We start from the raw sequence: 14,647 nt of genomic DNA on the forward strand, positions 1-14,647 counted from the left end.
GTATGTGTAGTAAGTTTTCAGATCAATTAAGTGAATTCATATAATTCCCCGGCGGTCCACTGTTTAGCGTGTTGACCTCACAGTGCAGAGGTTATGGGTTCGATCCCGGCTCTGGCCTTCCTGTGTGGAGTTTGCATGTTCTCCCCGGGCCTGCGTGAGTTTTCTTCGCACACTCCGGTTTCCTCCCACATTCCAAAAATCATGCATGGCAGGCTGATTGGATACTCTAAATTGTCCCTAGATGTATGTGAGTGCGAGAGCGGATGGTCGTTCGTCTCTGCGTGCCGTGCGATTGGCTGACAACTGGTTCAGATAGGGCCCAGCATCCCCCATGACCCCTGTCGGATCGGAAAATGGATGGATGTCATTTCCCACAGCTCATAGTGGTTGGGTATAACTGTGGGCTGGTTATACGCAAGGGCAAGATGGGCAACCCACAAAAGAACTTGCCCCCTCATATCAAATCCGAACAAGCTCTTCTATCTTGTGTCCTAGGAAATCTATTGTCTGCAGTGAAAGCTTCATCATTTGAAGCTTTGTCTTTAACATGGAACACCTAAACTGGACAGGGCTTACAGTGGAAGCCTAAGAAAGTGCAACCCCTCTTTTGGGGATTGGACACTGATTACAAGCCAGTTCCACAACAAAGAGGAGAATCACATCGTGTCATTACATATAGTTATTTAATAACTGGATCTTTGGTGAGTAGAACAACTAAACAGAAGAACAACGTGACTTGTTTCACAAATCCCTTTATTTCACTCAGTAGAGGGTCACGGTTCACATCATACTATAAAAATACACAATACAGTATTCACATTTGCAATGTGACAACCATGGGAACACTTTACATGGCAATATTATGATGCCAAGTCTCAAATTCTCAATGCAACACAGAGATAAAGCAGCAGATATCACAGATAATTGTATTGAAGAACAGAACATCAATAAAATGTATATTTAAACTCTTCTTCATACAAAACTGAGTCTATATACTGTACATTGATGAGTTTGTATTTACATACACACGTTTGGAATAATCACAATGGCCTATACAGTATACAAAGATGTTTGAAAGGGATACTCTGTGTTCCTTTAGTTTATGTATCCTGTTAGACAAATACTGAATAAACTAGTTGATGCACATATGTTCAATACCATTATTAAATGTACCGGTACTTTTGACACCGATTTTAAATTGGTCTTTTAGTACATTGTTTTTTTTAAGATAGTTTCCTTTTTTTTGTATTTTAAGTTTGACTCAGCTGTGACGTTTCAGAAAAAAAATTCCACCCATTTCTGAACCTTACTTTTTCAAAATCAGATATATTACAACATATACGAGTGTTGTATTATTATGATGAAACCATGATGTGCGAGAAAAAAAAATGAGGGCAGATTCTGATTCGGCACAAAAATAATCGAGAATAATTTACTTGCATCTGAGATTAAAACTATTTGTAAAAAAAACATTTTAATAGTTGACAAGTGGAGTATATGAGTTCACATTAAACAACAGTAAACATAAACATCAAACAAGAGCAATGTAGTGAACTCAAGTAAAATGATCGCAACATGTTTCTCCGTCATATGTTTACTCACTTAACGCTGCATGAAACGTTGATTTTCAGTCCGTTTAACCGTTTCAAATATCTTCCTTGGCACAGGCCTTTTTGGAATATTCTGGCCGGAATATTGTATCATCATAAGGGTAGAAATTACAAAAATATTATATTTACAATTCAAGTCGAATTGATGCTGTAAAATCATCATTCAACAGTTTTTTTTCTCCTTTTTGGATTTCTTACATTCACATGTTGCAAGATTATGGAATCACACACCCCAATAAAACTGCTCCACTTTCTCCACCTTCCGCTCCTCCATTTGCAGCGACGACCACCATACATGCAACACTCCGCGAGACAGTCTCAACATCCGGTGCCTTCTCAGAGGGTCGCACTTCTGCTGCTTCACCCGATTCTGAACAGGACACTGCATCAGCTACCAAAAGTAGCACCACCTAAGTAGTCATTTACCATATCCAAACAATTGTAATAATTTGTCATGTCTTTAAGTGTTTGTATTTTGCAGCTATGTGAATACTATACATAGCTGTTAATAAGCTTTGAAGAGGTGGTCATGATGAGGGAGGCAGGATGCTGTGTCACAGGTTCTTCCTTTGTCGTCAGTATGAGTTTCTGGATAGGGAGAAAACAAACACAACAAAACATACACTTGGAAACATGAACGAATTTCAGTATGTGATCAAGGCTGATGAGAAATCAATCTTCATTTCCTTACCAAGAATACAGATTTGTAAAGCATCTTCCAAAGGTATTAATCTCTTGATAAGTTCAAAAAACGTTTTAAGATGATGTTTAGTGATAGCTTTCCATGTTAAATTCTTAATATAGGTAAGTAATTTATAAATATCTGTTGGGCACATCAAATACACATGTTTTTTTTCACACTTTGTGACAGGGCTCATGACATTGGGTGACTATTCAGAACTATTAGAACTAGGCCGGTGCTGTAGTAATCTCTGGTGGTTGTTTGCTTCAGCAGGGCGAGGAGGACATCTGTTCGTATTCAGGACACTTGAGGAGGGCGGGGTAGTTGGAGGAGTTCATCTGGAGAGAAGCCTCGGAGGAGATGGACGAGGGGCTGCGGCCGCGGCTAGCCCAAGCATCCGGATGGAGGAACTGCCCCGAGTAATCGGAGCAATTGCTGAGGCGAGGCCGGTAGAAGCCCTGGTGGGGCCGGTACATCTCCTCCGCTGTGTAGCGCTTCATAAACAGGTACACGGACATCACGCCGGCCGTCTGAAATGGAAAATGGCGTGTTAGAAAAAGAACCACAATCCGTACTAGTGGCAAATTCAGGAGTATTTTGCCTTTTTGGCACATCAAATGTCAGTTGAAGGCTTTCATGGAATTGTTGTTGCTGTTGATATTTCCGCCAGAGGTCACCACAATACGCCACTCGCATAATTTGTTTGCCACAGTTTTGAAGCAAGATGGCCTTCCTGACCCAATCCATTCATTTTCATTTCTTTTTTTAATCCTTAATCTGCACTGACTGGGAATCCACAGCGTCAGTATAAAAGGCGGCAGCATGGACCGCCCCAGTGCTTCTATTAAGATCCTTATCTAGTCATTGTGCAATTTTATACGTTAACCACTAGAGAGCGCTGTGATTGCACCATAGAGACATCCTTTTGAAGCAAAGTACAGACAAAAAAATAGTCCGTTTTTCCATGTATGCTTTGAATGACAATTAGAAATCTTAAAAGATTGCCTGTACAAGTTTAGGTTTCATGACAGTGACATCAAAAGGTTTTCTCCGGGTGCTCCGGTTTCCTCCCACATTTCAAAAATATGCATGGCAGGCTGATTGAACACTCTAAATTGTCCCTAGGTGTGAGTGTGAGCGTGAACGGTTGTTCGTCTCTGTGTGCCCTGCGATTGGCTGGCAACCGATTCAGGGTGTCCCCCGCCTACTGCCCGGAGACAGCTGGGATAGGCTCCAGCACCCCCCGCGACCCTAGTGAGGATCGAGCGGCTCGGAAGATGAATGAATGAATGAATGAATGACATCAAAAGGGATTACTTCCATTCCGTTAATTCCAAACAGAAAACATAATCCTTAACAAGAAGCGTGTTTAATATAAGAGATTTTATCGGATGTCGTTGCTAAATGCATCAGTGCAGTCGTTGACTGGTTAGTTGAGAAGAAAAGGTGCAATGTATAGTTTCCCCTGCTGACATCAAATATAATATTTCAAGAATGTTGGGGAGCAAATTACTAAATGGTCAAGGTAAAATAATATTTTAGAGACTAACTTAAGACTCAGGGATATGAATGAAAAAAAAAAACGTTTTTTGGAGCTGGATCCAAATTAGAAGCTTTGCTGCAATGTTGGCATTACCTCAGTGAGGAGGAAAGAGATGGCAGCAAAGGCAAACGACCATCCGTACTTATAGCTGAAGTAGGCCTCGTTGCTTTTGGTCCTATTCAACATTTCATCATTGATGTTTGAGATGTACAAGACCAGACCAACCACCAGGGACAGACCTGTGACACAGAAACAACACATTAGTATTCCACAGCCACCGTTTTTACTCTGAATCTACAGGAGAAAGTATCATTCATGAGAAACTTAAGTAGATTTAATGAGGACAAAAAAAAACATTGATTACTCTAACAATTAACACGTTAGGGATTTGCAGCTGAAATTCAGTGAAAGGCAGACGACATCCTGGACTGGTCAGCAGTCAATCACAGTGCACATATAGTCTTGGACAAACATTCACACTGATTGCACACACTCACTGACTGGGAACTGTTCACACACGAAGACAACAATTTTCTCAGTGTTTTATTTAGGCTTGGCCATTTTATATAGCACTTCGCCTGTTAAGGGTTACAGGAAAGTCTATCCCAGTTGTGAGACGTACAGGAAGTACTTATTTTTATTTGGCATCAAATCCTACGAAATGAGAACATGGTCCCACATATGGGGCTCAATTTTCATAGACAGGCACAGGTGTGCTCAGTGTAATAACTGGTACATCTTCAATTTGGTTATCGAGGCAAGTCTAGTTTACCGTGTTTTGGAATTTGGAAGACCGTGCTGCACTTTTATTGGCCCTGCCCGTAACGTACCTGACAATTTTATTAGACCAGATAAAAGCAGGTCTAAGTTGTGGTGCAGATGGGCTAACGCAATTTGGGTGGATTGATTTGAGTCACAGGCCGAAGGACTATCAGCTCCTTGGACGTGTGTGGCGGATGTCCTCGTATGGGGGTGAAAGCCAACCTCCAGGAGCCCATGTCAAAGTGGCCAACGTTATGACATCCTCAAGTGCAGACCTTCTTGCAGTTCCTTTTAAATTGACTCTCTGCACGCCGATTTCTTTTATGGTTTCCAGCGAGCCCTTCCAAAATATAGACCGCACGTCTGTGCTGAAAGAAGGCGTATGCATTCACTCTCACAAACGCGCAATCGCTCCTTTCCAGCTGTGCCATCTACGAAAATACCAAAAGAAAGAAAACTCCACCTGTTCGGAAAGTTACAATGCAGTGTGCTAGACTCGCATTGGGCACGAAAACAGGGCCCATGGTGTCCCTCTGCGAGTAGAAGCCCAAAGTAGCCCAGTACCTGATAAGATGAAGAAGATTCCCGAAACAAAGGCCAGGATGGTGCGATGTGGTCGAATATGGCCAATGTTGCTGAGCACAAAACCAATGAACATAAAGAAGAGGCTGACCAGTGGGAAAGGTGTGGCCGAACGGATCATCTCTATAACGAAACAGAAATGAAGATTTTTATTTTATTTTTTTAACCAAGCAAGAGTCGCAACCTGTGGTTTTCCATTACAAGTATTGTTTGGCATAAATTTAAAGTTTACATGTACATCAAAATGTAGTTTGACCCTCCTAGTGAGAGCAAATGGCACTCAAAATCAAAAAGGCTGAGTCATTCTTGGAAGCTTCATACGCCGTGTTGAGTTAAACGTGCAGTTTTGTGCACAAAGACTTCACCATTAAAGTGCTTGTATACAAATAATTTGGTCTCAATGTAAAGTGCATGCCAATCCATCAAAATGCAAATACACAACCAAGCACATCATTTGCACTTCAGGATCTAACACTTGGCTACGAGCGGCCTTGCCACCTAATTGTGTAAACACGACAAGCTTTTAAAAGCTTGACAAGATGTACTTACTCAGGACACTGACAGTGGACTCTGAAGTCATCTGGACTTTAGTGGGCATCACATATTCAATGGTAAAACAGCGACCTTTCTCCTCCCCTAGAAGGAAGAAGAGGCAGACAATCAGCTTGGCTTGCACACACTTAAGTCATTATTGTTATGATTATTAAGCATATCCATCACTGCTATGGGGCACAATATTTCATCATCATTTATTTTGTTATTTATTGTGTTGTGGCTAATCTTTGCATGGGTGCGTTAGCTTTTTGCTGATTTGTGGCCCTTGTTCACAACTTGGCTGAACAGTCAATGCAGGGGAGAGTGACCCCAATTAGCAACTAGTTTCAGGTGTGCCCCCACCTGCAAATAATAACCATTGGTGTTCAAAAGGGCTTGATTGTGACCAGTAAACAATCGTCGTCAATGTCAGCATTGGTGACTTTGTCCTGTTTGTCATCTCCAATCCCTTGTGTGTCCTAGGTACCATTGCCTCTCGATTAGTGCATACAAATTAGTTCCTCGCCATAGCCATCATCCATCAGGTTCATTTGTATGTTTGTGAATTTCGGCATAATTCGTTTTGGTTCATTCATCCATCCATCCATTTTCTGATCCGCGTATCCTCACAAGGGACGCGGGGCATGCTGGAGCCTATCCCAGCTGCCGTCGGGCAGTAGCCTGGTGACACACTGAACTGGTTGCCAATCAACTGCAGGGCGGACATTGACGAACAACCATCCGCACGCACACTCACACCAAGGGACGAATAAGAGTTCTATTCACCTACGGTGCATGTTTTTGGAATGTGGGAGAAAACCCATGCAGGCACAGGGAGAACATGCAAACTCCATACAGGAAGGGCGGGGCCTGGAATTGAACCCTGCACCTCTGCACTGTGAGGTGGGCATGCTAACCAGTCGCCCACCAGGCCGTTTTGGTTCATTCATTTCCAGTATTTATTCAGGCTGCACTGAGGCAGTGGGAATTCGGGAGTGTCTCCTCCAACCACCTCCTGTTGTGTGGTGCCCCCAACCCCCTACTAGTACAGTACTTGCTTGTCCCCGCTTGACTTGACTATTCGCTTGCCCCCCTCTCACCCCCATGGTGATAGTAGTCACTTGTACCCCCCCCCCCCAAAAAAATACCATGTTTCAATACCATGTTGAAGATGGCTAAAAGGACTCCCAAGGTGTCTCTGAGTAAACATTCTTTCCTTGTCCTGCAAGTACAACGAAAGCAAACAAAGACCCCATGCAACGTCATTCATGTTCCCCGTTGTAACCGTGGCACATGATCATGTCCAGCGATTATTTGTAGGTCAAACACAGCAGTTAAGTGGACAATAAGGCCACTCAATTGCCCTTAAAACACAGTGGCCCATTAAATAGCCTGTCGTGTATTGTGTTGTGTATCAGGAAAAGGTGTTATGTCATCATCACACTGTATTGACCTGCCTGCATCCAGTACTTGCAGTCATGACATCAGGCTCAGCGCAGTTGTAGCACGACGAGAACAAATTACCAGGAACTCACGAAACCCAGAGCTCAAAGTTCTTTGTCTTGTTGGTGGAAAAAAGTCTAGTATCTTATTTATATACCAATATTTACATTCCTAGTAATGTTGCACATTCACAACCTTAACAGTAAAAGCAGTAAAAAGTAAACATTTAGCAGCACGCTTGAGTATGAGGCAAGACTTCTTGAAAAAACATGCTGAGTGAATGGAAAGTGCTTTTAACAGTCACACAGACATAATTGCTGCCTCTTTTTCCACCTTAAGTGTGAAAGTAACAGCACACGCTGCCATTCTATGGAGTAGCTTTCAACAGTCTCGGTTGATGTCACCATGTGACCACAGTTGCTATATAGTCAGTTACAGAGCATCGCAAGAGTGTGTTGACGTGTAAGTGGAGCAGCAGACTCCTCTTCAAGCCGCTAGTTGGACACACAATGGTCAAGTGCCCGCAACATCACAAGACAAAGAGTCACAGCTTTTGTGTGTTTTTCGCACATTGCATTTCTCTGTAACATAGCAACTAGATGTAGAGAGAAAGCTTGAAATAGAATGAAATCATGTTTTTTTAGAAAAAAAACATGGCGATATTTTCTTACATGAAGACTAAAACTAAAATGATGTCCTATGAATGATTTTCCTAAGTTTATACCTGTGACCTGCTTCACTTTAAGTCATATTTACTTTATGTGATTTTTTTTCAGCATGGAAACATTCAGTGGATTTCATATTTATGTTTGGATAGCAAAATACTTTTGGGTGAAACCCTGCACTTTTGAAAGATCTGTAGTATTAAGAACATATGAGGTGAAAATCAATGTTTCATAGACTGATAATAATAGAAACATCTATTAATACTCCCATGCGTTGCTCCATCACAGAATGCTGTTCTCGTAATATTTGAGTAGAATTTGATATGAAAATCAATTACTGTTTATATCAAATTATTTCTCTCTCTCTTTGGCAGTGAAACAAAAGTACACTTTTAACATTATGAATGTAAAGATATTGCTATTCATGTCAAACTATTGCATTTTATTTGTAAAATGTTTTAATACTGTATGTCCCACCACTTTTGAGATGGCAGCAGTGCAGTGTGGTAATAAAAATGGACCTCAAAGTACTCAAGTAAGAGTAGAGTGGACTTGTGGCTCGGTTCACTTATTTGCAGATTTTTTCCCCTCAATGTTTTTGTAAATACTTTTGTTTTGATTTGTTTTTGTGTGTTTATTTCGGGGAGGAGGGGGGGTAAAAAAATGTTGTGGAAGAATTTTGGGGGTATTATTCACAAATGTTGATCATTCGTCCACAAATGCAGCGCTCCACTGTACTGTTACTTTATAGTCTGACTCAAGTTCGAGTAATTACTTCAGCAAGAGTACCCAGTTGGGGGAAAAAATTTGCTTGAGAGAAAACCCATTTGACGACTTATGTTGTAATGTTGTCATCTTGTTTCACAGCCCACTTGCGTCTTATCCAAATCAGGTTTCTTAAATGGAATGAGTGACGGGACATGAGATTGACACTGGTACAGTGTAAAAATGTTTCAACACTCACATATGTACATGGCGATCATTAGACAGAGACATGACAAGTGCATGACTAAATGTATTGTTATTATTTTGGAATACAAATCAATTTAATCACTTTGAGGACTGTCGCGGCTGTGACTCTCGTTGACCACCACCAGATTTGCTCTATTTTATAAGGCTTTGACTCTTTTTCCAAATCAATATGGCAAAGGCCTTCTTCACAAGGCTTCATCAGCCCACCTGGCATCACTTGAAAGATGAAATGAAGTCAAATGTCGCCACTGGTGAAAAAGCATCTGAGGAGTTCTGCACGTACCAGCCAGGAAACAAACCCTCCAGAGGCCAGAGTGGAGGGACATGCGTATCTCGGTGCTCTGGTTGAGTGGAAGGATGACACCTTCCTCCAGGTAGAGCCAGTAATCGGTGCTTACGGCGATGCCCAACAGGCCCAGGCCGCAAACAGCGAACACGCTGCTCAGCAACGTCAGCGCCTTCCTGCCACATAGGCTCATGCCACAGCCTCAAGAGCAAAGGGGCGCCGCCAGCAGAAAAGGAAACTGGGAGAAGACCGAGAAATACAAAAAGGTTGATTTAGTAAAAGATGAGGCAAATCAACAGTAAGGAAAGTGCCTGTGTGATAAGAAGATTATAACAGGTTGGAAACAAAAATAACAACAACTCCACTTTTGCACAGAGCATTAAAATCCAGCATTGCAGATTGTGTGCCAGCTTATGAACTTCAAAACAATGAGTTTTTCCATATGTTAACCGGCCCCACATTTGGCAGCAGCTCGAGCGCTGTGGAGCTTGGCACAGGATTTGGTGTTGAAAAGAATTGATTTTACATAATGAGCGCTCAGCGTGCTGCAGTATTAGGCACTCACTGTGAAACTGGAAAGATGCAAAGTATTTCCCTGAAAGGATTTTAAACTCTTCAATTCTTCTTGGGCTTTTCTTTCCACCGAATGTGTCAAAAAAGTAAGTACTTCAAACGGCTCTTTAATGCCGACATGTAATATGTCCCTCTTCACTTGTCATACAGTGACACACCACGACAATTTAAAACCATAATGTAGGAATCTAAACGTTACCTAATGTGCAAAAACTGTGATCAATGGACTGGTCACCAAAAACATCTTACTTATGCTTACATCACCCTCCGAAAATATTTGAATGATCAACCAAGTATTAGGGATTTTAACGGGGTGCTGGCCAACGACTCATCCGCAAGTGAAGAGCTTGCAGTTTACCGACCAATATCATGCACTCCGACAGATAATCTCATTCTCTCGGTCAGTTATGACTCTGAGCAGATTGCTGACGTGACACGTCTGACGCTTCGGCGGAGAGCAATGTTCATGTGTGACGATTATTGCTCAAACAAAGTATTCTTGCAAAGAACTTTGCCTTGGACATTGCAATACTCACTAATATTTACTGTTTGTATTAGTTATACTGTATGTTGGACTTTGTAAAATGATTATTACTCCATTTCCTTTTACTCATTTGTTTTAAACTCATTGTGTTGTTTTGGTATTTGTCAAAGTTCATAAATCGAGATGTTCTTAGGGAAGCACGGTGGACACCTGGCCTCACAGTGCAGAGGTGCAGGGTTTGATTCCGGCTCTGGACTTCCTGTGTGGAATTTGCATGTTCTCCTCGGGCCTGCTTGGGTTTTCTCCGGGTAGCTCGGTTTCTTCCCACGTTCCAAAAACATGTATTCGACAACATGTAATAGAACATTTGCCCCTCGTGTGAGTGTGAGCGTGGATGGTTGTTCGTATTTATGTGTCCTGCGATTGGCTGGCAACGAGTTGATGGTGTCCCCCTGCCGACTGCCCGAAGACCGCTGGGATAGGCTCCAACATGCCCCGCAACCCTTGTGAGGATAAAGCGGATCAGATGATGGATGGATGGATGGATGGATGGATGGATGGAAGGATGTGAAAGGTTAGGTACTGAGCCCTCGTCAGAGCATCTGTTTTTGGGTAAAATACGTTTGTTATTTGCATCCCACTCATACGGACTGTGATGCCAGCACGTAGCCAGCAATAATACTGAAGATAAAAGTGGAGCGCAACAAGAAAACCCTCAGTCTGCTCCAGGAGCCGAACTTGCTGTCATACTTTGCTTTCGAGATGGCGACTTTTAAACCTTTAGTGTATCTTAGTTATATTTTTAATCTGACCTGGCACAATTTCTTGACTGTCAAGATGGCACTTCTGATTAAAAATATCAGATTTTTATCCAACACCAGTCAGAATCTAAACATGCATGTGCTTTGCGATGCATGTTGACCCACTTCGAAGAGTTGGACGAGCCCTTCTGCAAATGTAGTCCCTGGGTGACCTCAGAGTGGACAGACAACAAACGCAATGCAAGATGGCCACAGAGGAACATGAGAATGCAAAGAAAATACCAGCAGCTAGAAAAAAAAAACATTCCAATGAAGGAGAAAAAATATGCTGAGACATGACAAGACATTAATATGACTTTCATCCTCATTTGAGTCCTGGTGAGAAACACCTTTCTGAGATGTCAACACAACACAGAGCAAGTCACATCAATGCCTGTCTCATCGCAACAAGTCGCCTGTCATTCACCATCACACCAGATGCGAATGCCGCAAAAAGCCCTGACAGTTCTCCGAAAGTGTTTATGCTGCTGTTGCAAACACACACAACGACTGCCTCACACACTCTGCTGTTTGGATATCTACTGGAGCACTTTTTGTCTGGCCAGCATGTTGAGAAATGGCGGTCAGCCAAGAGAGGCTGTGGGCTGCGCACTGCTGCGGTAAAACAAAGAAATCAAGACATATGCGGTATGTCTGTGAACATAACTTGAACATTTGTTAACTAATATTGGTAGGTTTGCAACTACTAAAATGATTGAAACGAAGTATTTTATTGAATGGCTTACTTAAGAGCTGCTGCTATGTGCTCTTGGCCAAAGTACAGTTTGCTGTCCATAGTGCTGAAACGTCAATAAACCTGTTATAAGTCATTGCTTCAGTTGTTTTTAGCCATTCGGTTTTATTTCATCTAAAGGAGTGACAACTGATTTGTACTTAAAGTCATGTTACAAAGCACTTCAGCTCAATATGGTGACATCCATTTCAAAATCTGTATCACACAACTGGTGCTCAGATTTGATTGACAAGGTCAGCCGTATGAATGCATCGCCAAATCTTTTATTGAGGTTTTAGTTAGCAGTGGAGTAGAACTCATTCATTCATTCATCTTCCGAGCCGCTTGATCCTCACTAGGGTCGCGGGGGGTGCTGGAGCCTATCCCAGCTGTCTCCGGGCAGTAGGCGGGGGGACACCCTGAATCGGTTGCCAGCCAATCGCAGGGCACACAGAGACGAACAACCAACCACGCTCACACTCACACCTAGGGACAATTTAGAGTGCTCAATCAGCCTGCCATGCATGTTTTTGGAATGTGGGAGGAAACCGGAGTACCCGGAGAAAACCCACGCAGACCCGGGGAGAACATGCAAACTCCACACAGGGAGGCCGGAGCTGGAATCGAACCCGGCACCTCCGCACTGTGAAGCCGACGTGCTAACCACTGGACTACCGGGCCGCCCTGGAGTAGAACTGTAATGAATTATACGGAGAGTAGACATTACAGTACTACCTTACTTAACATACAAGTCAAACCATACTAGAACAGCTGTAACATTACTGTTATTGTTCATTTTTTATCACTCTGATAATATCTATCGACAATTATACATCGGCATTTTCCATTTTTGATGCACAATCAATACCATCCACAGAGGTCTCGATTATAAAATAGGAACGCAACTTAACTTCATTATTCATATATTGTCTGGCTGTCTAATGATTCTAAAGTTATGTTGACGGCAAAAAAAACAAAAATAAAAACGTAAAGCTTGAGGCGCAATAATCACAGCAGCCACCACCGTGACATTTTAAGAGCAAAATAAACATGTAGCACCATTCAACACTCCGTTTTTGGTAGTTGTTCAAACATGCGAACCATTCCCAGTGCGTAGGAAGACGACGAATAACACAGTAGTGTTATTCAAATGCATGACATAAGTGTGCGATCAAACAAAGCCACAGTAAGATGACATCGATCGGAAAATGCTCTTACCTTCACCGAGGAAAGTCGTTGAAGAAAAGGCTAGTCGTCTACTTTGTTGTTCTTGTGCGTTTTGTTTTCTTGTCACCTTGTTCTTGCGCGTCGTCTTCACTTTGGAGCGGAGCACAGCTGTGAGCACTTCAGGCTCGTGCACGTCTTCTTGCTCGACAAAAGGGAGCGCGCGTCGCACGTGCCAGCCGACCCGAACGGCAAGTGCGCTTGGAATTCACATTTGGCTGCGGGTCCGATGGATACATGTGCGGATTATCAATCGTTCAATCACCCAGACAATCCTTAATTTACATCGGGGGTATCTAAAACCATTCCCAGTTGGGTTACATCTGCATGAAGGACTATAGGTGATGGCACATGCCCCGCAACTACACCCCCCCCCTCTCCCCCCGCGCAAAAACAACAACAACAACAAACATACAGGACGAAAAGTCACTTCAAATGTTTAAATAAATAGAAAAATGATCAAATACAGGCAAAACTTTATACTCATGGTCCGTGGGGCGCTCCAATCTGGTCTCTGGTCATTCTGTGTGCAGTTTGTCCTCGTGCTTGCCGAGGTTTTCTGTGGGTATTCCGTCTTCCTCCCACATTCAAAAATTCTGCTTCATCGGGTAATTGAAGACTCGAAATTGGATTGGATAAACTTTATCGTCAAATGTACTGTATGTGTAACATACAGCACAGATGAAATCAGATGTGTCAAAATCAGGCTTGGGGGCCAGATGTGGTCGGCCACATCATTTTATGTGATCCGCTAAAGCAAATCTCATAGTTTTATAGTAATTTGAACAATTATTATAAAAATCTGCTGCTGTAGTGAAAAAAACAAAGGCATATTGAGATTTAGCACAAAAAAATAATGTAAAAGAGCTGAATTGCATCTGTGATTTAAAAAAATAAATGAGTACAAAAATTGGTGACGTGTTGTTAATGTGCTGATTCGTTGATGGGACAAGCTGGGAGAATTTTTTTCCAAAGCTTTTCTCATGTAACAGATGGACATCCACACATTTAGCTGGAATACAAATAAATAATTCCAAACTAAATGTAGTGATTGCACTGTGGCCTTCTAAATGTCTAAATGTTAGACAAAGTTGACTAAATAATGCCGTCCAGGTACATACATCAAGACAAGCTAATTATTTCAATTGCAGCGTGTTGTCACGTGTAATCATACATACTGCATATCACTCTGATTCAAAACATAGCTTGTCAGAACATATGAGCCTTGAAGAGCATCTGGACATTTGTAGGATGACTCACACGTTGTGGTCTTCAACGATAAAATGAAAGATGGATGCGTGAAGAGCACATCATCTTTCATATGAACCTTCAGTGCCCTCACAGTGACGACTCACACACTTGCCATTTTGTAGCTCTCCGTTTCATTTCATCTTGAATTTGGCCTTCTTCTCTGACAGCCAAATATCAAAGTCGGCTACACCATCTGGATTCCCACGGGCAGAAATTAACATGCAGCAAACCCGAGGCGGTTATAGTCACATGTTAATTTTTTTAAAGTATATGTTATATATATATATAACATATACTTTTTTAAAGTATATGTTATATATATATATATATTTATTTTTTTTTGAGCTGTCAAACGATTAAAATATTTAATCTAATTAAAAATGCAACTGTCGTAATTAACTCAAATGGACTAAAAAATTAATCGTGATTACTCACACATTTTTTATTGTTTCTGAATTGCCTTTTACTTTTTTGTCCTATTTTCCCCCCCTTTTAATGCTCTC

At 41.9% G+C, this 14,647-nt stretch overlaps 1 protein-coding gene across 1 annotated transcript; it reads right to left on the reverse strand.

Moving 5' to 3' along the window:
* Positions 1-735: 735 nt before the first annotated feature.
* Positions 736-13,114, reverse strand: LOC127612772 (voltage-dependent calcium channel gamma-5 subunit). Its single transcript, XM_052083566.1, has 7 exons — positions 12,888-13,114; positions 9,077-9,317; positions 5,729-5,815; positions 5,162-5,302; positions 3,929-4,074; positions 2,540-2,822; positions 736-2,197 (listed from the first exon to the last, which is right to left on the reverse strand). Exons 2-6 carry the CDS (start codon positions 9,270-9,272, stop codon positions 2,559-2,561), a joined length of 834 nt encoding a protein of 277 aa, XP_051939526.1. The 5' UTR covers positions 9,273-9,317; positions 12,888-13,114; the 3' UTR covers positions 736-2,197; positions 2,540-2,558.
* Between the last annotated feature and the right edge of the window lie 1,533 nt (positions 13,115-14,647).

The sequence above is a fragment of the Hippocampus zosterae genome, chromosome 13 (assembly GCF_025434085.1).
Source record: "Hippocampus zosterae strain Florida chromosome 13, ASM2543408v3, whole genome shotgun sequence".
NCBI lineage: Eukaryota > Metazoa > Chordata > Actinopteri > Syngnathiformes > Syngnathidae > Hippocampus > Hippocampus zosterae.